Source organism: Azolla caroliniana, unplaced genomic scaffold (genome assembly GCF_043228905.1).
Source record: "Azolla caroliniana isolate FFs.n. ecotype wild unplaced genomic scaffold, voAzoCaro1.0.p SCAF_2, whole genome shotgun sequence".
In the NCBI taxonomy this organism is placed as follows: Eukaryota; Viridiplantae; Streptophyta; class Polypodiopsida; order Salviniales; family Salviniaceae; genus Azolla; species Azolla caroliniana.
The window spans coordinates 27,111,224-27,136,548 of NW_028230437.1; the positions used below are offsets into that span (position 1 = coordinate 27,111,224).

The window sequence follows — 25,325 nt, forward strand, 5'->3', positions numbered from 1 at the left end:
TGTTGTAATGTTGTAAACCCATATTTCCAGGGCATGTAAGGTTCCATATCTTAAACAAAAAATTATCACGAGGCATTATAATCAAGACAGCATTGTTCAGTTTTGAGCTCACAATCTTATAATTGCAGAGTGGATTCAGTATTTTATACTGTGGATACCATTTTTCTAGTACAAATAAATAAACCTCATTGTATGGCTCAAACCACCTAATAGTTTCACAAACCTAAAGCATTCTTCATAATGCAAAAGTAGAATTCAGTGATCGTCTATTTCAAGGTGATGATCAAGATGATTGTCATGGTCTGTTTTTATGACAGTTTTTTATATGCAAACTAATATTGGCAACACAACCACATCCAGATCACCAACATACAAGTTACATGCCAAGAAATGAATGATTTAAATCTTTTATTTCAATGCTCCAAAACCCCAAAAGACTTGGCTACACAAAAGAATTGAAGTTGATGGCCTCATTAGAAATCTTGCAATCCTTACCAAATACATTATTTGTCTCACACCGCCATTATTTTTTATGACTCACAGTTGTGATGATGTGGTAGGGAGTAAAGCCATTACATCATAGAAGAGGCCATTTTGTTGTAAGTACCAGGTGGTTCTTCGTAGAACCATATATATCCAGAAAAAGAATCATGTACGGTAGCTTTTGGTATGTCTCATTTTATCTTGAGAAGAAACCCTTGGATCCAATTTATGCTGATCTACTTCCATGCCATTTGTTAGGCTTTGCTTTTAGTACTTAGTATGGGTAAATCATGCTTCATATTGAAGAATGGTAACTTCTTCCACAACAACCCATGGTTGGACCTCCCCATAATCACTTACACTTAGAGTACAACTCTGATAACATGGAAAAAGAAAAGAAAAGAGAAAAAGGTATTAATATTGACATCTCATAAAAGATTATTATGCCTACGGGACCTAAACAAAGATCGCAATCATTAATGCTGTCTCTTCAAAGAGAGGAACAAAGCAGGGATAAACATATGCTAGTTTAACATCCTAATAAAATGAAAAGAACTGTTAAAAGAGTTGTGCAAGTTACCTTGGCGCATGAAAAAACAATCAAAGTGAGCCATTCCCAAGCATTGGGAGAATAAGAGGTCAATGGATGGTCTTTGCAAGCTTGTTGCAAGTAGTACAGGAGTGGTGGCATCAACTGCATCTCATACACCCTTGGTCCTCCACAATGGGAGCACATACCTGTTTCGGTCTCATCTTTGCATGCCCACAATGGTTTCCCTTTAAAACAATACCTAAAAATTCATTGATTGCATTCAGTTCGATCATTTCAAAATAAAAACCATAAAGTTGAATAATGATACAAACACACTTTTGAACAACTCCCAAAAGGCAAATATAAGACCTATTTCGGCATTATCTGGTCAATTCATTTCCCTCCTCTGGACTACAAATGCTATTCAAGGAACCATATTGCCAATTCATCCCCTTTTTTCTGATTATTATATCTGGCTATTCAAGGAATAATATGATCACTTCATCCTTTTGTCAATCCTTCAGGGCCTCACCAAGAGCTTTCACAGAAATAACAAAGACAAACATTTTGGAGAAATAACAGATACCCAAGTGTTTCAGTGTTTTCCACTTATTTGGTGATACCACTCATACCAAGGAGAATACCTGAAGCATTGCTCTGAACAAGAATCCACTTATTTTGGAGAAATAATAGATAGCCAAGTGTTTCAGTGTTTTCCACTTATTTAGTGACACCACTCATACCAAGGAGAATACCTGAAGCATTGCTCTGAACAAGAATCCAATCTCTTTTTGAACTTGCTCAGCCAACTCCCAAAGACAATTATATGTGATATTATAAGCGTTATCTAGTAAATTCAATTCCCTCTGGACTGTATGTGCTATTCAAGGAATCATGTGGGCCATCATCCCCTTTTTGCCAATTATTATATACGCTATTCGAGCAAACATGGTCAATTCATCCCTTTTCCAATCATTCAGGGGCTTCCCCAAGGGCTTTAGCATAAATAACAACAACACATGGCCATTTTGGGGAAATACAGGAAAACCAAGGGTATTTCAGGAATTTTCTCCTTATTTGGTGACACCACTCATACAAGGATAATACCTGAAACATTGCTCTGGACAGCAATCTAATCTCTTTTTGAACTTGAGATAAGTTCGATCAGCAGACAAAGCCCTATCGTGTTCGTATTCCTCTCCTTCCCAGACCTCCTCCCTGGATGATACTTCTATTTGATCTATGCTCTCCAATGCCGAGGCTGGTTGGCTTCCTTGAGAAGGACATGACTCATTCTGAGGATACACATAGAAACAAGGGAGCACTGAAAAGGCAAAGGAACTGATGTTATACATACATCATTACATGGATACAATTTATAACTAGTTTTCCTGTATCTACTAGTGATATTGAAAATACACCACTGAGATACAAGGCACAACAATAATGGACGGGGAAACAAAACTCTGAATCAACATCTTCTGCTTTCTTTGTTGCCAAAAAAGCCGATGAATAATCTTACTTGAACATTTACATGGTCAATTCATACTCCCTGTCTCTTTTCCAGGAGTTGACCAGGGGTATTTGGAAATAATGAAACTGAGGGGTATTTGGGGCGATATTGAAAACTCAATGGTATCTGGAGTATTTGTGTAATAGAAATATTTTACCTATGTCTGTTTTTTGAAATAAAGATCGTATTCACAATCATAAAAAAACTAAATAGGTCGCTTTATTAAAGTAATGGCATTTATGAACTATGATATATCCTCACGAAGAGAATATTATGTAAGGAACTGATACTGTGGCTAATGAAGAGAAGCGACAGCGCTCATCCTTATGAGATGCAATGACTCAGTAAATGTTTTCCAAAGAATCATTACCTGAGAAGTCTTGTAGGGCTCTACTCTGCATCTTAGGATTTATATGTAGTATGTTTGAGCATACAACCAAGAGAGATCATGGTAGACACCAAATGGCTAAAGATAGAAACTTCCACAAATTAATTTGATTCCGACAACCAAATCCAGCAGGTACCTAATGAATGCTTGGTCACATCCAAAGCACAGACGTCGGTAAGCAATATCGACTAGAGCGTTCTCAGCAAATCCCTAAACACATAAGCTGATCAGAATTAAGTTTTAACGTCACACAACTGACAACCAACCCTCTGATCAAAGCTGGCATGGCCTCTAATTGAGAAAGAAAGAGATGTGGTGCTAACTAGCAATACTGGAAAATCACTATCGAGGGACTTATCCAACCTTAATCACATGAGGAATGCTAGTGATCGTGTGGAAAGACCTTAATCCACATCCTCTTCTTCTGCTGCATGAACAGACCTACCACTTCTTAGCTCTAACAAGCATCACATGGCCAGCATCATCCTCTTCATACCCGCGCTGACCTGAACCATACTGAGCAGACCGACAACCGAATTATCAACTCGACAACATGTGCATCCAAATAACATGTTTGTGATATTGGTGCTCAGTTATCAAACTGTAAAGCCAGCCCAACCTCCCATGGAAATCAACTATAAATCCTCCATATCTTGGGAAAAACCATATAGTTCCGAATTATTTCCAAATCATATGGTCAACAATATGAAAAGTAGCATATTCTAATAGTTGACATATGACCACCAAATATATCTGCACTCTAAAGACATAAACGATACATGTCAAATGAGATTTACCAGGTAAACCATGACCTACGGATTCTGTGGTACCATTCTCATCAATGGATGCAATCTCTTCTTCGACTTCAAGGTTAATGGGCAAGGATGAAGCTGACGCAGTATATCCAGCCTCTAGAAGGGCTGCTTCAAGTTCGTCCATTGCCAAAAATGCTTCTTCTGCCATGTCATCCCTTCTGACAGCCTCTGGCTCCCAACCGTCATTGTCCCACCATTCATTACCCTGGCGTTGATTATTTGAATCATTTTCTACTTCTTGTTCCCTTGATTCATCTCTTGCCACATCAGCTACCGATGAACTTGAATCATTACTGACCCTATTCTGAGATGTACTCTGAACACGAAGTGTCCTCCAACTACATAAAACCATGGCTTTCTTAGGCATATTGATGTAGAATCATACTGAAAAAAGAATGTGGTTATTTCTAGAGAAAAGTAAATGCAACAGTGCATGACCTCAATGGACTTATGCCACAACTCGATGATGGGCAACCAAGGATGTAAAGGGTCCTCTCCTCAATCTTGATTCCCCTTATTGATACTGGAGCATATATCTGCAACATTTTCTTTTTAAGATATTTCTAAAACACCATATAAGATTGTACAGAAACAAGGCAGGTGAACCTGTGCAACTAGTGAGAGGACGCCGCCACACAATCCACATTTTCGTAGTTCACTATTTATAGCCTCTGCTGCCATTGCCCAATCCTGCTAATAGAATATCTTTGATTGTTACCATATGATTAAATTATAGAACCAATTCACTTAACAAATAAAATGCCCACTTCCCCTTCCCTACTCACGGATGTGTTTTCGACATGCAATATTAAGCTTAATTCCACATGTTTATACTCCTCGCACTGAAACGAAACAGAAACTTACTGGGAGGCCACCAATTTTTGTAGTATAATGATCACTACGTTCGTGATTTTCCTCTGCCCAAGGGCCAGGCATGCCAAGAATGACCTCCTTTGTCTGTTAATGAAGAACAAACCACATTGCAAAACATTGGCACACAATGAAACTAAACATGATATGAAATAACAAAACATTAAATAACATGACATCTCATAGCATCAGAAAACGTCACATAACATTAAATAACGACCCATGACATCAACATAATATAAAATAACATCAGGTAACATCACAGAATATTCTATAGCATCACATCACAGAACATTCCATAGCATCACATCACAAGCACACCATAGCATCTCATAGCATATCATCACATCGCATAAAAAAAACATAATATGACAAAGCAAATCAAGAAGAAAAAAACATCTCTCCTAGAAACATGAATACAGTGATATTTGCATGCATAGTGGAGACTGACCGAATAATCGTACGTATCCAGATCTGATGGCAAAGGGCGACCCATTTTCTCTTGAACCAGGTGAATGTGGCTCCCTTATGATAGCTGCGAATCCTCGGTGAGAGACAGAGACGAACAAATTATATACCCTTACTTCGGAGGGGTATTATTGTAATTATTATTAGCATTAGATACCCTTTGGTTTTTCTTTATTTCCTCGGGATGTCCTCATCACCTTACCTTAAGTTAGACTCTACAATATTGTCCTCATCACCACATATGCAATCCTTAAAGATCACACATGAAGACAAACAAAAACCGCTATCAAATATTGTGATGATCTCGCAATATCATTGAACTATTATTACTATTCTTTGTAATCTATCCATTGTGTTTTGACATTCAATCATTATTAACCCTTAGATTTATGGAGGCCATTGTCTTATATTTGGTAGAGCAAACAAGAAACGAGGAAAAGTTGCTCCCACTCTAATATTGTTGTCGTGGTCATTGATGTTTATTGTCAAACAACTAGGGCGTTGGTGTTGGTCTCCAATAGATAGGAGTGTATAGTATATAGCTATGGAATACAAATGTGGATTGAACTTTGTTATGAAATGACTCACTTGTCATTAACAATAAGTAAACAAACTTACTACACAAAGTTAATAACGTAAGATCGAGTACTAGAGTTGACACATAACAAAGGTGGAAGGATAGTAAATGAATCATAAGCACTACAATTGCATATAACACTTGTAGGTTATAACAACAAGTTAGACCGCAACTATTCTAATATTGATATAATAAAAGAAGCACAACTCTACTCAAGTGGCATCTCTGTTAAGATGGTTTGAAAAGGATTAGTAGATTGCTAATCAATCTAGGTGGACTCTAACTAGGGAATCATAGTGGTAGAGAATTGTAGTTTTGTGCCAACACAACTCTTTCATCATACAATGAATTCTTTAATGATTGCTTGCCTCATGGTGGCGTAGCTGAGGAATTGGGGGATGTCACTCTCCCAATAACAAAAAACTACCTCATGCCTCAACACATAAAAACACTTACCTCTCCTCTCCATGCAATCGTGGAAGCATCAAAGACTTCTTAAGCTAAACTAAGATTAACCACACTTAATGACAACGTTAATTATGAAATATGTTTGTTTTAATTAAATAGATAATTACTATATTAGAAACCTTTGAGATGTTTGACTTAAATAGATTAATACTAAGTAAACAAGATATATATCTCAATCAATTCGTGTGGAAAATCATCAAGGAGGAAAGTTAATCTTAGTGGATGCCAAGGGGAGAGAAGGTATTCCCAAAGTTGAGGTACCGAAAGGTCCCTTTGAGATAAGTTGCTTTACTTTCACTCACTCTCATCCCCTTACGTGTGTACCGACTTGGATATTGCTTTCTCCCAATTAGCATGCTTGATGCTCATTTGATGGATGGCATGTATAGTTGGTTGACTAACTACCATGTGAAGTCAAGAGTTGTATCTATGTGAATATTCACTGTGAATTCCGCCATACTATTGTTGTTAATATTTAGTGTAAAACAACCATGGGCAGGTTAGGTTATGCATAATGAACTCAGTCTGTGTTCTTGTTGTTAGTCATCAGTCGACAATAAATACTTGGTGGATGGTAGTGAGAAATCTATAGGATTTATACTACACCAACAAGACAATGGTTAAAGATTACAATATTTGGTTACTAGCACAAATCTACCAATGGCAATACAAAGGGATTATAACTCTATTATGTTGGCGGGCCCTTTATAGATATCTAGTGACACATGTCAATGACTATTCTTTACCATTATGGTTGCCAAGTGTTGCCAACTATTCTCTACCATCATCATTATCCAAGTGTTGGTGACTATTTTCTACTATCACTATGTGTTTCAATCGTGCATGTTGATCCACTCTATTTGTTGCTCTTTTGTTTTTCATAATGTAAGCAATTAATCACTAGGCACAACCCATTATGATAATAAAGGGTTAGATTAGTTCATACCACCTTGAGGCATTCATACTCTTAATATCCATTCTTGGAGGATGGCACAACTCTTTAAGCAATGTTCTACCTTGATCATGGTTGCTCTTGTCTCTTGCATGAATTGTTGGATACCAAAGAAGAGGGGAAGTAGGAATTGACAAGCGTAATACAAAAAATTAACACATCTTAACACATTAGCACAAAGAGTAAATTTATGTGGAGTAAACAATGAATAGAATACACCACACCAATAGATAGGAACTTGACTAACCATTAATCCGCATTCACGCATTACAACTATGCTATTCAGGCTACTTAAATATGTTTACATGGTGTTGTTTGGTTTTTAGTTTAGTGTTTTATTCATTGACCGCTTGACAAAGTGATCCCTATCATATTAAAAATAACCATATGGCCTAATTAAGCATGGTTACATTATAAAGTAAGTACAAAGGACCCAAAGAATCTCTTAAGTAAAGAAATTTGTGTTTTAAGGGTATTATGGTAAATAGGGCTTGTAGATTTGAGTGTATAATTATTTTATAAAGTGTATTTTTTTGGACATAGGGGTAGTTTGGTAATTTTGGAACTTCCAGGGGCATTCTGGTAAATAGACGAACTTCTAGGGGTATCCTGGTACTTTTCCCTACATTATACTATGGCATTTCGACCATCACACAAGCCAAATGGCAAAGACACACAGAAAGTCTCCTCCCAAAACTAGCTTTGCAACATCGATATTGACATTAATTTCCCATAATGTTGGGCCCTAAAATGATAACATTGCAACACACATTTTTAAGACAAGACAAATAACACATTATTATGCACAAAAGCATAGTGTGAAAGGATTGCCTTCAAACTTGTATACGTTCTTGAATCTCTTCTACCTTGTATAAGCATGAGGGTGTATTGATAAGGACGAGAATCATAACTCAAGATTGTGGTTTTAAGTTTCAAGTAATGGGTTTGAAATGTGTAAAAACACATTATAATGTTCATTCTCGCAAGAATGGTTTTACAACATTAACATTTACACATAATTTCACATTAGAAAATGTGAAAATGGTAGCATGTGTCACTCTTAATGGTAGTGCTAAAAGATATATTATGCTTATTTGGACAAGGTTTAGGTTGAATGCTTTGGATGTACATGTATATGTTATTGCTAATTACCCTTTCAAATATAGTGTAAACAAATCCTTCAGAATGTCTTGCTGTTCAAAATGGCATTTTCATCCTTTCAAAGACAGTGAAAACAAATGATGCCACATAGTTTTACCCTAATTCCTAAAACCTGAACCGAAAGCTTATTGTATGCCCTACAAAACACGTTTTTGCTAGGCACCAAGGAAAGTATGACCGAATCCATTTCTTATGAAACACATTTGAGTTCAGACGACCAAGGAGAACTGAAATTATAGATCATGGTCATGGGAAATGTACATGCAGAAGTGTATTTACTCAATTGGTGATGAATGTAGAACCAGTGATGAGAAGGATCCATAGCTGAATCAAGTAAGGTTGTTTCTCTCATTGAAAGTCTTCGACACACACACACACACACACACACACACACACACACAAATACACAGATAAGACAAATCCTTAGAGTTTCCATGGTTGGACAAACCCAACTCTCTCATCTGAAGTTTCAGAGCAGGTGAAATGAAGAAACAAATCGCATCATATTTGTGTATTTTCAAAAAATGGGCATTCCCAAATGAAAATGGAAAAGGCTGATCATGCCATGGATTATTCTACATGAAGTTTGGACTATCTCTTTCTTCTTCTTGCTGTTTGCAAGAAGAAGGGTTTCCTTATCACTCCATCGAGGAGGTTTCTCATCTATTGAAAAGGTTCACAAAGGACAGAGCATATGATCAAGGACACCATTTGTATGAATCTTTGAAGAAACATCATCTTGAAACTCATCCTTCATTCGGGAACTATGTCGTCTCTATGTTGGCTGAACTTGGGTTTATTCACGATGCCCATCATGTTTTTCACAAATTGGATCACAAAAACGAGAAATCATGGCATTCTCTTATAATGGGCTATATAGAAAGTGATAAGCCACATCATGCCCTCTCTCTGTACCGAGAAATGGGAAAGAATGATGGTTATTCTGGTGGACGTATTTTTTTGCCTTTTCTAAAGTCTTGTGCAAAGCTAAAAGACTTAAATGTAGGTCTTGGAGTTCATGCTGAGATTGCTAGAACGAGACTTCTTAAAGATGATATTTATGTTGGCACTGCTTTAGTTGATATGTACGTGAAATGTGGATGCATTATGAAAGCACAACAAGTCTTCAATGAGCTTTCAGTTCAAGATGTGACTGCTTGGAATGTATTGATTTCTGGATATACTGAAAATGGGCATGGTCAGAAAGCTTTAGAATGTTTTGAGAAAATGAAACATCAAGGTGTCTCTCCAAATGCTATCACGTTTGTTAGCACCTTGAGAGCTTGTGCTAGCATTCGTGATAGCGATAAGGGTGAAGAAATACACGCCGAGATTGAAAGAAAAGGTTTGATTTCAAGAAACCCCTATATTCATAGTTCCCTTGTTGCTATGTATGCCAAATGTGGGTTGCTTTCGAAAGCTCAGAAAGTGTTTGATAGTCTTCCTATACGTGATGTCGTATCATGGACTGCCCTTATCTCAGGTTATACTGAACATGGGCATGACAAAGAATCTCTCAAGTGTTTTGAAAAGATGCAATTTGAAGGTGTATCTGCAAATGCTGCTACTTTTGTTAGCACTTTAAAAGCTTGTGCTAACATTGGAGATGCAAATACAGGAATTGAAATACATGATCAGATTGAACGGGAAGGTTTGCTTGATAGAAACATCTTTATTGGTAGTGCTTTGGTTGATATGTATGTAAAATGTGGTGTAACTACTAAAGCACAACAAGTTTTTGATAAACTTCCGGCCCGAAATGTTATTGTGTGGACATCCCTTATTGCAGGATATGCAGAACACGGTGAAGGAGACAAGGCCCTCAAGTGTTTTGAACAAATGCAAGAACAAGGCATCTCTCCAAATGCCATAACATTTGTGTCTGCTTTAAAAGCTTGTTGTAACATAGGAGCCATAGATATTGGCCAAGGAATACATGCTATGGTTGAGAGAAAGGGGTTACTGGAGAAAAACCTCTTTGTTGGAAGCACATTGGTTGACATGTATGCTAAATCTGGATTACTTTGGAAAGCACAAGAAGTATTTGATAAACTTCAATGTCAAGATATTGTCTCTTGGAATGCATTAATCACTGGATATGCAAAGCATGGATGTTCTCTAGAAGTCCTCGAGTGTTATGAGAGAATGCAACTCGAGGGCATGTGCAGCAATTCTATCACCTTTATATGCAGTTTAAAAGCTTGTGGTGCTGTGAAAGCTCGTCAAAAGGGCCGAGAAATACATTGCCAGGTAAGAAGAAAGGGTTTGTTGGCAACAGACAGCAATGTTGGTAGTACGTTGATTGATATGTATGCTATGCTTGGTCTCCTTACAAATGCACGTGAAGTATTTAATGAAATTCAGAATCAAGATGTTGTATGTTGGACTTCTTTGATTGCTGGATATGTGGAGCATGGATATGGAGAGGAAGCATTAGGTTTCTATGAGGAGATGCAACTTAAGAATGTTATACCCGATCCTATAACCATTATTTGTGGTTTGAAAGCTTGTAGCAGCATAGGATTGATAGAGAAGGGCATAGAAATACATGCTGAAATTGAAAGGAGGAGCTTGTTAGGAACAAATGTTGTTCTTGGAAGCACTTTAGTTGATATGTATATGAAATGTGGTTTGCCTGCTAAAGCACAACAAGTGTTCGATAAGCTCCCCATCCGAGATGTGGTGTCATGGACTACACTCATTGCCGGTTGTACAGATCATGGATATGGTGAAGAAGCTCTCTTGTGTTATGAACAAATGCAACTTCAAGGCATTTTGCCGAATGCTGTTACATTTATCAGCATCTTAAGAGCTTGCGGCAGCATCGGAGCAATCGAGAAAGGCCAAGAAATACACACTGAACTAGAAAGAAAGGGATTCCTTGAACAAAATAACCTTGTTGGGAGTACTCTGGTTGACATGTATGCTAAGTGTGGGTCTGTATCCATAGCACGGCAAGTGTTTGAAAGACTTCCAGATAGAGATACAGTCTCATGGAACTCCTTAATTTCAGGATATGCCCAACTTGGTGAAAGTGAATATTTTGTCCACATTGTGGATAGGATGCTAGGGGAAGGCATAAGGCCAGATTCAGTCACACTGCTCGTTGTTCTTAATGCATGTAGTAGAAGTGGTATGTTCACCAGTAGCCAAACATATTTTGAAGTGATGAGTAAAGATTATGGTGTTATCGTGACACCTGAGCATCATGCATGTCTGGTTAATCTACTTGGCCATGCCGGACATGTCGATAGAGCAATGGCAATGATGAATAAAATGCCTTTTTGTCCAACTCTTCCAGCATGGCGGGCTGTTTTGGGTGCTTGTAGGAACTCTGGAAGCATAGAGCATGCGAAGCAAGCCTTTGAACATGCCATGCATTTAGATGAAACTCATTCTGCATCATATGTTTTGATGTCTCAAATATATATGCAAGAATAAAGGAGCAAGTTTGGTAACAATATATATAGGGCTTGCAAGGATTTTTGTTGGAGCCTTTTTAAGGCTAAGGTCACAATGAGTGACAGACTGGAAATCCTTGCCATGCCATAAAATCATTGGTTTGTGACATAATGATATCCATTGGACAAGCTGAAGGAAGTGCACCTGTAACATTGAACTCAGGTAGGCCCAATCAATAGCCAAAGGTTTTTCAGTTAGTGACTTGGGCATCCTTGTGTGACTATGTAGCTTATAATTTCTTTTTTTCAGGTGGTCCAATCCAAATGCGGAGGAGAGACCTACATGCCACAGAATTCAGGAAGAAAATAATCTAACAGGGCGGAAAGTCCAATGTTGTAGATTAAAATGCAAACTTTTCATTTAGAAGGAAGGGGCAAGCCATTAGAAAAATATTGAACTCATTTTCAGGCCTTTCAGGGCCAGGGAGTGGAGCCAATCAAAATATCAAACTTCCGTGAAAGGAGAAAATAGTTCAAGTTCAATATTATTGAAAGGGAGCTGAATTCCTTTACTGAGAATTCTTGAATGCATCCTTCTTAAAAAATAAAACCATGTCGGACAACTACAATATGATAATACAAGGTTCTGTGTATACCAATTACATGTTCCTCATATGAACATTTGATAAGAGGAATAGTTCATGTTAGATCTGAAGGTTCCCTCGGAAATCCAGAACTGTCGTTTTGAGGGTTTTCTCATGAGTTTAATTTCAAGATCATATAAGAGAACAAATTTCTCTAGAAAGTTGGATTTACAGATTCTTTCAACAACCCAAATGATGAAAGATAAAATGCTTTCTTATAACAGAATGGCAACAAATGATGAGACATGTCATCAACAGTGAAGTTGATATATTGGCTTGTCATCAACACAATGATGTTGATATGACCAAGGTCTCAACGTTTATGATATATACACACATTTTCCCTCTTATACTTTTGAGCACACAAAATGCCATACATTACTAGATAAGATTGTAAAGAATGCAAATCTATAAAAGATATTGGGGGAATATTTTATTATTGAGAAATGTCACAATGCACACTCTCAATTGGAATGTTGATTAATAAGATAACAAATGCTTACAAGTACAGTGAGAGCCTATATCCCTACATAAGAATGAAATTTATGACATTTTTGGGTTGAATTGTTTTTATTTATGGGGATATTTTCCTAATAAGCTTAAGCTGCAAAATTTTCACTACAAATGATGAATGATTCTATAACCTAGTTGGTAAGCTAGAATGCACCTCAACATACCAACAAGATGATCCAGCTTAGTGCATAAACATAGTCCATATCGATCGATATCAAGGCAAAGCACAAAGTGATGATTTTGAAAAAAAAACGGAGTAATAACCACATAAATGTGCAACCTCCATCTCTAGGAGTGAAAGAAATGTGAAGCATAGAATTAGATCAATAAACCAATGCATTACTCATAAAGAGAGCATGAATAGTTTTGTGAGAAATAAATTATTGGAACATAAATTGGTACAAAACATCCTAGTGATTGTGTCCAACGAATAAACTAAGTCGAACAATTATTTGAGGAATGTTGTTAATTATTGAATCACATATTTTGTTGAGAAGTTTGGAAGTAGTATTCCACGCTCATGCTATTCATTTTTCTTCTCTTCTTGGTTGGCCTTGGTATGCACCATGACCCCTGGAACTTATGGGGAAAGGGTACTTTACATCGATGCAAGTACAAATTACTTATGCAAGTGTTTTTCAAAACGTCAATAGTAAGTCTTCACAAATTCAAAGAAAAACCTAATGAAGCAACATCAATGCTTGTGTTGCCAAAAAATGAGACACGATTTTAACTTGGGTTATGTGAAAACAAGCCAAAGATATATTTGAATCTACTACAAGCCTCAAGGTACTATAGAGCTAAATGAACATGGCAAACGTTTGGAAAGGGTTATACTTGTTTATTTGAATAAACCACAAGCCTTGAGGTATTATAGAGCTAAATAAACAAGGGAAAATGTTTGGAAAGGGTAATGATCCATTCCCCAGGTATAGGGATTGATATGCATATAGCAAACAACTAGCCAAAGTCCTCTATGTTGGAATCTCATTGATGACCTATATATGAATATTTACCCTTTCAAAATAAAGATAAACGGAAATGCCTTTCGTGATATCACTAAAATCATTTAGAGGAAGCAAAAACAAAAGCATATCATATTAATGTTTTACCTTCATTTTTCCAAATTGAAATGTGAAGGGCCCTCTCCAGTCTCAAATAAAGGGCATGGAAGGCATTCAATACATTGAAAGCTCAAGTTTGACGAAAATAAAGATGGAAATGGGAAATGAGTTATGTTATGTAAATTCCATGTGTAAGGAGTTCCTCCTCAAAGAGTTTGACTAATCTTCAAATGTGGAGATAGGATCTAAGGAGCTCTCAGTGACTTGTTGTAATAACTTGTCATAGGGATTTGTCATATCATTACCAACCCTTGAGTTGTGGAGAAAATGTGAATATTTGGACACCCATTTTCCATTTAGACACTCTTCTACGAGCAAAGTGATAGTGCCCATGATCTCAAACAAAAATTTGGAAAAATATGTATAATGAACACAACATCAAATCCACTACTAGAGACGTAAAAGTCATGTCCATTTTATTGTCAGAAACCGCATGCATAAGCACTCATTTTATATAATTGAATTTGTCTCTATTAGGCAAGGTCATGCATTTCTAACCCATGGTGGGGACATTAGAAAGTCTATGATATGATGAATAAAGACAATTATTTGAGATTTAAGAGCTTCCGTACATAATGTTATATTGATGTTTCATGTAATGTAATTTACAAGGATTATGTTTGCAATGAGGTCAAATGACATCTCTAGCTATGATTATGTGTTGTCCACACTTATGTCTTGTCTTGTCTTGTATGTTTGTGGCTTTAATCGTTTTAATGGTTGTCGACAAAATGGTCCCAGACTAAGAGCACATGTATAGGGAAGCACACAAAGCCAAATGTAGGGCAATTAGTATTTGCTAGCAGAATCAAAGCCTGACATCCAAACAAATTGGTTGCTTGTAGCTTCATCACTTAAATGGAAATAATTACTTTGATCGTAGTAAAGAAGTGATGAAGTTGGATTCTTGGCTTAACGTGCATATGTATGTGAAGGGTTTGTCGCTCTAGCCTCTAACATCAATAAAAACATCGGTTGTCACCATGTTAACACATCAAGTAGCAATATAAACAATCAAGATTTCAATATAAACACTTGGGGGAGTGGGGAGGGGGGCAATTACCAAACTACGTGAGGTGCACGTTTCTAACACACATCCCATTAAGGGCTGGATAAAAGAAGCAAAGTTTTGGAAATTGGGGGATCAATTGATCTTGAATTATTCTTATTATTATTTTGATATATTTGTATATATACCATGTATACATGTAAATCCTGTTGTCAACAATGATGAAGAGAAGAGAAATAAGCGAGTTAAAACACATTGGGTTGAACAAATAAACTTGGTGAGTGTCTAATAATGTGAAAAGACATGGATGGTAAAGAAACCGTAAATCATAAAGAAATGTGACCTTCTATAAAAAATAATGCCAACGACCAATTTTTCCCATCAATATGAAAGGATTAAGATGGGGGGGGGGGCATGGTGTAAAAGGACATACAAGATGATTGTGATCTCTTCCAAAGGATATTTTTGAAATGTTGCATTACGGAGACCAATGATCACATCGACCTACTGAATTTTCCATCTCTCACCACCGAGATGATGTGGTCCTCCCTCTTCCATACATTCATATGCAATATTAGGCTCGAAAGTTTGCAATACTAGATTTTAAGAGCACGTGATTTAAATAAAGGCAAAGGAGAAGGGGGGGGGGGAGGTAGGAGGGAAGAAAAGAGCACACGACATCGAGATATATAGTTGACATTGACATTCGGGATTTAATAACCATACATAAATGCACACATGTGATGTGAACACACTGCAAAAGTTTCGACTACATACATACATACAAACAAAACAAGCGCTAGGATAGATAGATAGGGGGCACGGAACATATAATCAACCCTTTTGTCAAGGGAGGGATTCTATGGTGATATAAATGTAGGGGAGATGGAGGACATGGTGGGGTGGGGAGATGGACATGGAAATGGACATGGACACGGGCACGGATATGTGGGTGGGTAGATAGATAGATATTATTATAATTTATGATGTTGGCTAAGTGAAACATTGTCACAAAAGTGTTGGTACATGACTCTAGTGGGGGGGGGGGGGGGGGGGGTTCACAAGAGTTTTAACGAGCCGGAGAGTTTGAAATTTAACTGGGGATGTAGTTGAGAGAGCTCGGACGGACACATGCATGTGGCAGATGGCCGGGCCAGGCCGGGCCGCGACGAGACTCGAGACTCGAGACTCGAGAGGGAGAGCTTCGAGCCCGGACTCTAAATTACATACACTTACAACACACACCCACACACAAATGTAACTTTCTCAAAGAGAGAAATGATGATGATATTATTATTATTTTGATGATGAGATGATGATGGCATGATGATGATAAATGATGAATGATGATACCCTCTCCACTGAATGAACGAATGTAAACATGATTTAAGTGTTGGGATTGTGGGAAATGATGGCCGCTTGGACACACACTTACACTTTCCTCTTCCATTACAAAAAGGTAAAAGACAGGAAAAGCTTGATCTTTTTTTCCCTTTTGTTTTTAAATCTTTTTGGTTGGGTTGGGTGGACCGCGGAGGAGTTACATAGATTATCAATTTTTCTATAATTACAATCAATCCATCCATTACTGATATAAAAGTCATAATTTTTTAATCCGGACTGTTCTTGGGACTAATTTTGGAAGGTAATCAGCAGCAACATTTTGCATATGTAACAATTTATGATACTAATAATGTGTACATAAGGGGGGGGGGGGGGGCGGGGGTATCTGTGTGCATCTGTGATCAGATCCGATCCGATCAGATGAAGGCTATCGATTTATCTACCTATCTTGGTGGTGTTGTCTTTGCAGGTGTTGTTGGGCCACATTCCTCGCAGATTACTGTGCTAGAACGGTTTAATGATAACTCCTGCATTCAACACCAATTAAGACATACCGTTAATTATGTCGCCTGCTAATTAGAGACGTTTAATCGCGTTTACTTCTCAATCTAGCCTACTTTAACCTAATTAGGGCAAATAACCTATATCCAGGCGCTGGTGGCAGTACGGGAAACCCTAATTATCTGAAGTGAATAATGGAAGTACCTGGATCTTCCATTGGAGCAGCTTCACATACTCCACAACCTCATCCAGCATATCCGCCGTGTTCGCTTGCTTCATCCACAAACAAGAATAGCAAAATGTAAATCCACCTGATCTTACTGCTCACTACTAATTCCATGATTAACTGTTCTGCAATTACCTTGTCGAGGTTGGGTACGAGGTCTTGCAGCTTCTTAATCCGCTCGCTAATCTTCGTCCTCCTCACCTGCAAAACCGTAATCAGTAGCTGTAATTACGAATCCTTAATGCCATCCATCGCCTCTTACATATGCGAGACTAGTATTCTTGGGATACAAATTTTAAATCTGTGTAACTCAGACAAACAGCTCAGACATGGATGGATACATGCTAGATACATGATTAAGCATGGACGTTAAAAATGTGTCAATTTTCGGGCGGTGGCACAGATTAACAGTAATCATAAGGGCATCGAAACCTAATTGATAAAGTCTTAGCGCAGTCTTGACACTAATCTGAGACATGTACAATTTATGGATACATTACAGTTTGGCTGGATTGAAATGATCAATTACCCGTTCTGCGATGCTGCGAGGGTGAGTGGCATGGCCCCTCTTGGCTCGCGCCTGACAATTAGCGAGAGCCCCGCCACCAGTACCAGCGCTGCCATCAGGTGAGGAGGCAGAATGAATCCCATCATGCGATGTCGCCCCCTCCATGTTGCAGTCATCGAAATTGTGAAAGTCTGGTTGATCCATCGCCAGAGCAGGAGGTGGATTAGGAGAGTTGGAGGTTCTGTTAAGTAATAATGAATGAGGATCGATTGGGGATAATAATCCAGCTCTCAGTTGCTCACGATCCAGATTCAATAATGGATGCGAATTAGAGTTGAGGAACAGATCGTCACGATGATGACGGCCGTGATGATGATGATGATGCTGTTGATTCGTAGCAGTGGCAGCAGCAGAAAGATGCTGAGAATTCATCTAGAAAAAACAAAAAAGAATTTAACAGAGACCATAGCCTCGTATCATTTCGATCAATAGGCTCCCAATGAATCCAAACTGAAGAACACTAGATTTTACCCCTACTAGCAGGAACTAATTTGCATTGAAAATGAGCATCAGTTAAAAGGCTAGAAATTGTGTGAACCTTCATCTGATGGCCGTCTGTTGGTACTGGTCTCTGCTGCCTGGACATATTTGACATGGACATCTGATGCTCGTCCAGACAGAGCTGGGACAGTAGCCCTGCAGGGGAGCTACTCTGCCGGATCAACACATTGGAGGTCGGTGAAATGGAAGAAGACGGCAACAGTGATGGCGATAAAGACGATGATGAAGACAGTGATGATGAAGGTGATGATGGTTGTGGTTGTGGTGGTGGTGTGATCACATCATTCGTGCTTCCATTATAATTGTAGTGTAATCTCATAATTTGGCCATGGCCGCTAGGCGAAGAGGAATTGCTGTAAGCAGGAGCAGGAGGAGGAGGAGGAGAAGATGAAATACCTGCACTACAGCTACTGTTATCTGTAGAGTTCCTCATGATTCCAGTACCTGATCTTGATTGATGATTGATCTGGTTCATCATTATCTGCTGCTGCTGATGTTGCTTCAGATTCTTATAAGAGTATAGCTCATTCCCAGAGATTGTGGCCGCCCCAGCAGCAGCAGCAGCAGCAGCAGTAGGAGCAGTAGCCGCCGTAAGAGAAATGTTCATGGTGGGGATGACCTTCTTCTTCTTCTTCTCCATCTCCATCTCCATCTCCATGTCATGCATTTCTTCCATGGCAATCCTTGACAGGAGATGCGCAGGGGAGCTACTGTGCCTGATGAGCTCATGGCCAGATGATGGTGATGGCGATGGGGATGGTGATGTTGGCGATGGCAATGGTAATGGTGGTCTCCTCCTCCTCCTCCTTCGCTTCATATCCATGTTATTGCTGTTACGGATATCATTTGAACTGATTCTATGATCATGATGAGGGCCGGAATTGGTCATATCCGGATTATTGTTATCATCCTGCTCCAAGATTGAGGGCAAAGGATATGGCACTATATTGTCTATATTAGCAATTAGGGTATTATAATCACTGTCCATATCCAGCAGTGCAGACAACTGATCATCATCAGCACCAGCACCGCCATGGCCAGGAGGATTAAACTTGTATAGCAGGTCATGATCCTCGTCGTTGAGAAGGTCCTGTAGTACTGAACTGGGGGCAGAGTGGTGCCTAATGAGAGAATAATTGTTATTGTTGCTGCTGGTCCTCATTAATTCTGCTCCTCCAGCGCCCTTGCTGCTATTGTTGGGGGCGAAGGTATAGTTGTAGCTAATGTTGGCTGAATTACTGCTAGAATTAGTGGTATAAGGAGGAAGGGCATCCATTAATCCAAAGCAGTTCTGGTTATTGTTGCTGCTGCTGTTATAGTCCTGCTGGACGGAGTCCATGGGCATCATCATCGTGTCCATATATATATATATATATATATATATATATATGTTACTAATTTATTCCTCGAATCAAATAGCAGTCAGAGGATGCTTAAGGGGGAGGGGGATCAAGATGTATAGGAATGGCGGAAGGGATACCAATTTTCTTTCATCAGAGGTTTATGGGATCAGAAGGACAGGGGGAAAGCGGTGGTTAAAAACAGACAGAAGAAGAAGTAGAAGAAGAGGATAGGGGACATGGATAGAGGAAGTTCTGCTTCAGTCTGTGAGACTAGACAGAGAGAGAGAGAGAGAAGAGAGAGAGAGTGACGACTGTTCTCTGAGGGGTTGGGGATAGAGAGAGAGAGAGAGAGAGAGAGAGAGAGCGCTCTGGCTGATTCACATGTGGACGGACGGACGGACGGACGGACGGAGGTATGGGTAGCGGGGGACAATTATGTAAATAGCGGAAACTAGCTATTCCTAGAATAAATAGCATAAAGTGGCTCTTTTTACTCTTTTTACAGCTGGCACTCAATTTATATCTTTATTTTTATCCATTAATAATTTGTCATAGTTTTGTTTACCATCCTAATCTTATGTTTCTTCTGTTTTGACTCTCTCTGTGTCTGTCCGTGTTGTGTGCGCGCGTGTGTGTGTGCATGCCTCCTCCTGATTATTCTTATTTATCGCCGAATTTAATTTTCATTTCCCATTTTTTTTATTACCTCCTGCAGTCATAATAATAATAATTATATTAATTATCCCCTCCCCCCCCCCCCCCCACTCAGGTGCTCTCTACAAACAAAAGCAAATTCATAGCCATGTTTTTAAATTGCTTGCTCCAGAATTTTATAATCTGGATTAATTTACGGCCACTATTCTCGACAGTGGATTAATAAAGTAATTAGTGGCTCGAGTAGGGGGGGGGGGTGACTAATCAATCTATTGCTTAGTTAATTACTTACTGCAATCCCATCCATTATTTCTATTTCTATTTTATCCTAATGCGGTGTTAAAACAATAATAAATCAATGTGGAAATCAATAAAGAACTGTGGCAGTAGTTAACACAAGGAAATTGGACTTAAAAATAATAATAATCGAATCAACCAAAATGTTACGTAGATTTCTCCTGATTGAATTTTCTGTCAGAGACGTATTTGTACTAATAATGAATTCTCCAAAAAATACAGTCAGTTTGTTTTAATATATAGCTTTTATTATTAGCAAGTAAGGGGAAATGAGCCGTGTAAAAAAAAAAAACTCCTAAAAAGAAGAAGGAGAGACAATGAGTGTCAGTGAGTAACTCTATGTTTTTTAAAGAGAGAGAAAGAAAGATATATTAACGTCTGAGACATAGATTTGATTATGTGTCCTCAAAGGTCGGATATATATATATATATTATAGTGACCTAGGTCCTACCCCACGGTACCAAAGAGAAGAAGAGTGAAACATTTTTTTTTCACGTCAATCTCTATATGGAGTTCCTTATGACTGTCGTCAATGCTCGAGAATTTATACCTATGAATGTCGCACTTTTAATGATTTGTGGCTGGAATGGTTCCTGGGAGGAGAGGATAGTAGGATGCCATTATCACCTTCTCTATTGTTTGTTTATCCTATCCGACGACATGGACATGGTAGCTTCACAAATCGTAATGCCGTTCTACACTAACTAAAAGAAGGTATTGTAGCATGAGAAAGCCTTGCTAAGTCTTAAAAGCAGCTCACATCATGATCAAACCCTACCATACAACACTAGGAAGGGATGAAGATAGAACTTGGAATGGAATTTGGATCATTGGTGACACGCGATGTTTGTAATGCTTGACATCCTCCATGTCTGTGCATGAGTTGTGAATTTTGTGACTCCCTCCCTATCCACGATCATTGAACCACCATTCTACCTACTTGCCTAGAATATATTCATACACCCAAACTTAATGCTCATTTAATGAGCTTTAAAAGTGTCTTAGGGGACTTCATGTAGGGTGTTAGAATGCAATGCTTCAACTTCTCAATTTCCTTCTTCTTCTTCTATGAAAGTTTTTCTCCTACGCTCACTCCTTTTGCACCCATTGCCCATTAGACAATCATGTTGAGGGATATATTATCCCTTTGGATCTAAGGGTGTTGCTAAACATTTTGCAATATCAATGTTCTCCTCTTTGAATAAAGGACAATCTAGTTATGGCTCTCTTGTACATATTACAATAATCTAGGGTAGAGAAATGAGCATCTCATATCAACATCTCGATCTCATTGTTTGAAGCAAGGACAAATTTGGGAAATGCCATAGATGGTCCTTATGGAATGTGCACGTATGGGAACAAGTTTGAAAACTATTTGCGTTATATCAAAAACCTATGCCACAAATCCTCTCAACATGAATATGTTCCATCCAAAATCTAGATTACCATAGCCAACAAGAAGTACACAACATTGTGCTTCCTTACTATTATTCACAATGTCATCATAAATGAAAATGGGTATAACTATAACCAACAACTTGCTTTGCAACACATTGGTTTGCCTACTATTGAAGTGGACATCAAGCTTAGGCCCAACCTTATAGATCTTGCTTAGGAGGATAGAGCCCAACTCATTTGAGGGACCACCATATGTACATTATTATCGTTGTCGGAGTTAATAATAAACATCAATATCCTAATTTGTATTTCTTAGTATGAAAGTCTTGTGGATTACGTCTAAACTTTTTCTTGTATCTGAACTTATAGGGGACGTTACTTAAGCATGCTCCACTTAGAACATGTGGATACACAAGCATTTGATGATGGAAATCATATGGATTGCCAAACAATCATATGGAAAGATAATAAATGATATTAATATCCAATCCAAGTTGCCTCTACTTTTCTGCTTCCGAAGCTATCTATCGATGCTCCCAAATAATTAATAAGCCCCCAACAAATATTTATACGTCCACGCTTAGGAGATTAAACACACATCTCGAAATTAGGTTTCGTTCAATCGGAGGAGCAAACCTATATTGAAATATTGTGGCTTTTTGAAACTTAGGAAGATTCAATGTGGATTAGGATTTGCCATTATGTTCTCTATTGCGTATTAGAGCTCTATGTAAGATAAGGATCACACTAAATGTGTTTGTTACAATAATAGGAGTTGGTATGGCATGTAAAAAGTTCGCTTAGAGTTGGCTTTAATCCGATGAAGAAATCATTCAAGGAACAATAACATTGCACCGAGCTATGAATGAGACACAACATTCTATGAGATGTCCCCACCACAACAAAGATTCTCCATGGCTCTATGTGAGGCTAGAGACTACTACGTATACACAACCACTTCCACATACAATATATGAAATAACTCTTGATTTCCCTTGAGTTTGTCATCAAATCCATGAATAACTCACAAAATCCTCTGATCATCATCCTAAAAGAGAGTTTGTCATCATCCTAAACGAGATGAATTGGCCATAAATTCAGTCAAATGGCACGTATAATTGCTTGACAAGGATTGATTGTAGCTCGAAGAAAGCTTGGAGAAATAACAAGAAACTAAGGGGTGGTTTCAGAGTTCCTCTTATGATTAGAATAACACGAAGAAACTTTTTCATTGTATTATTATTAGTATATAGTATCTTTGTGGAGTTCAATGTTCATCCTGAAATGCTACAAGCCTACACCACCAAACAACCCTTAGTGCATATTATATTTGCATGATGACTCACATGCTACATATTGTCTACTTTTAGTTCTTCACGTGATATATATTGTGTAGGTCTTTTACAAATAACATCGATTCCCATCTTACGCACAAAAGTATTAGATATGATTCTCTTAGGTTCTAGTGTGACATTTGACTATAGTATTCTGCTAGCTAGTTTTAATTGTTCCATGTTCTTTAACAATTTTTACATTTTGTCTTATAAATGAATTCTGATCAGATCCCTTTCTTTTGCATTACCAACAAAATATTTAATTTTGGGAGTAGGCATAAATATTTGAATGTCCACCCAATAAAAAAGCAGATTTGGTTGGTGTGAAAGTTGTTCTGGCTTGGTTTAACCATAATTAGCTTGATATCTCCCCAATAGGCTTTCATCGAACATGGATTTATATGTTACCAAAATTTACTACATAATGGTCGTTGGATACTTTCTAGTACGGTCTTGATAGTGAAGGATGTAATGGACATAAGTTGAGTAAAAAACAATGGTTACACTACAGAGCTCACTCATAGTTGCACCCAACACATACACCATCATGTTTATACACTTGATGTCGACAAATGCCATAAAATGATGAGTTTTGGATTATAAATAATAATGTGTGCCAACGTGTAGAAAGTCCTATATGGAGCTCCACGCAATACGAGCCACATCAACATTTGCCATGTAATGTCGTAGTTGATTCATTATATGTTACCTATGATTGACGGGGTACTTGAATTAACTTATTAATTATAAAAAAAAGTTGATGCTAGTTTATAATATTTTGAGGTGGACTAATGGCACATAAAGATTCGTAACAAATTTCTAATAGATATGACTTTTAGCAATTCAGATCTATGGGTTGGTCATTTACACTCCCTCCATCTATTATTGTTGTATTCCTTATAATCCACTATATTTACCTAATCTCACTCCATTATAAACAATGTTGGTTGCACTTCACCTCCAAATCCATGTGTTTGCTTTAAGTATATGGCTTCATAAACTTGCAGGTAGGACCACAAAAGTATCATTAGCAAAAGGAAGCATTGAACATTTGAACAAAAGCTAACAAAAATCCAAACTCTCATTGTGGCATACTCATGCCACCTCCAACCGCTTTAGCTTCAATCCTCAGGCTAACCCTATAGTGTTGGTCAACAGATTACTATTTGTTGGAGACACTCTAACATGGATGGGCACATCCATGATAGGCTCTTGCACATTATCGTACTATATCACCAACAATTTTGTTTGCCAATGGAACACTAAATTCTTTGCTATTGCATTGCAATTATTGTTATACGCGTTTAATTTGCACAACCTCTCCTTTCATTGGAGCTCTCATATTAAGCATGTTAAAAAATATGTGACCTCGTAAGTTGTTCCCATACTTGACGAAGAGATGCCATTGGTTGAGATACAACAAAATAGTTTGAATGGACTACTAAAGATTTGTAGTTCTAGTAAAATTGGTCGTGCAAGTAAAATTGGTTGGCATGTATCCATATCATATGAAGAGTTTGACAAAGGTACTGACGCATATACAACAAAATGAAGAAAGTTAATAAAAAACCCTGACAAAGCTCTAATAAAGTTATGACAAAGTTAGTGAATAAGCAATTGCTATACATCACTGTAGATTGTAGTTGAGTCCCTCATTATAAGTTGGATGATCAATAGAACGGAATTTGAAGTATGTTGGAAGAAATGGTGGAACTGCTAAAGTATTCTGGCTCCAATAACACTATGGAATCGTTGCATTAGGCTTGCAACATTTTGTGTTATGATACTATAATAGCTTTTAAAATAATGAAAACAAATAGTAGTCACACACAAGAAATTTTCCTCACTTCGAGGAAACTATTTCAAAATTCGGTTGACACCGAAACCGATTGTCTATTACATTTTTACCAAATTTCTAGAAGAGTAGACCCATTAAATCTCATATTTGAAGAACTCATACTACAACACCACATACTTGCACTAGCTTATGGATCATCATGTAGTATTTCATTAATTATGTATTGTATGTTGTAAATTAACAATATAATGATTTTTTATGGTGTGCATGATAGTGATGAAATTGTAATGTTGATGATAATGTTATTGGGTATCTTAGAGGATCTTACAAGTTGTTGATGATCATTATAAAAGGAACATGACATTCTTATCGAGATATGTGGGATTAAACAAGTTTTTGAGGTTTTACGCTTGTCATACTAGGGTTACAATCCCTAATTTCT

General features: G+C 37.8%; 3 protein-coding genes across 4 annotated transcripts; 1 reads left to right on the top strand and 2 right to left on the bottom strand.

Annotated features, from left to right (window-relative positions):
* Positions 1–452: 452 nt before the first annotated feature.
* Positions 453–5,148, bottom strand: LOC147867950 (uncharacterized). 2 transcript variants are annotated; one of them, XM_087315866.1, is made up of 8 exons: positions 5,053–5,148; positions 4,596–4,688; positions 4,338–4,421; positions 4,170–4,267; positions 3,714–4,069; positions 2,123–2,339; positions 1,064–1,274; positions 453–858 (listed from the first exon to the last, which is right to left on the bottom strand). In XM_087315866.1, exons 1-8 carry the CDS (start codon positions 5,095–5,097, stop codon positions 772–774), a joined length of 1,191 nt encoding a protein of 396 aa, XP_087171992.1. In that variant the 5' UTR covers positions 5,098–5,148; the 3' UTR covers positions 453–771. The 2 variants fall into 2 exon arrangements, with proteins under 2 accessions (XP_087171992.1, XP_087171991.1); XM_087315865.1 differs by having other exon boundaries at positions 4,338–4,424.
* A 3,207-nt stretch (positions 5,149–8,355) lies between these two features.
* Positions 8,356–12,171, top strand: LOC147867951 (pentatricopeptide repeat-containing protein At1g06140, mitochondrial-like). The gene is made up of 2 exons (XM_087315867.1): positions 8,356–11,851; positions 11,939–12,171. Exon 1 carries the CDS (start codon positions 8,807–8,809, stop codon positions 11,666–11,668), a length of 2,862 nt encoding a protein of 953 aa, XP_087171993.1. The 5' UTR covers positions 8,356–8,806; the 3' UTR covers positions 11,669–11,851; positions 11,939–12,171.
* Positions 12,172–16,411: 4,240 nt separating this feature from the next.
* LOC147867952 (uncharacterized) lies at positions 16,412–19,606 on the bottom strand. Its single transcript, XM_087315868.1, has 5 exons — positions 18,096–19,606; positions 17,519–17,929; positions 17,125–17,190; positions 16,968–17,036; positions 16,412–16,789 (listed from the first exon to the last, which is right to left on the bottom strand). Exons 1-5 carry the CDS (start codon positions 19,416–19,418, stop codon positions 16,706–16,708), a joined length of 1,953 nt encoding a protein of 650 aa, XP_087171994.1. The 5' UTR covers positions 19,419–19,606; the 3' UTR covers positions 16,412–16,705.
* Positions 19,607–25,325: the final 5,719 nt, after the last annotated feature.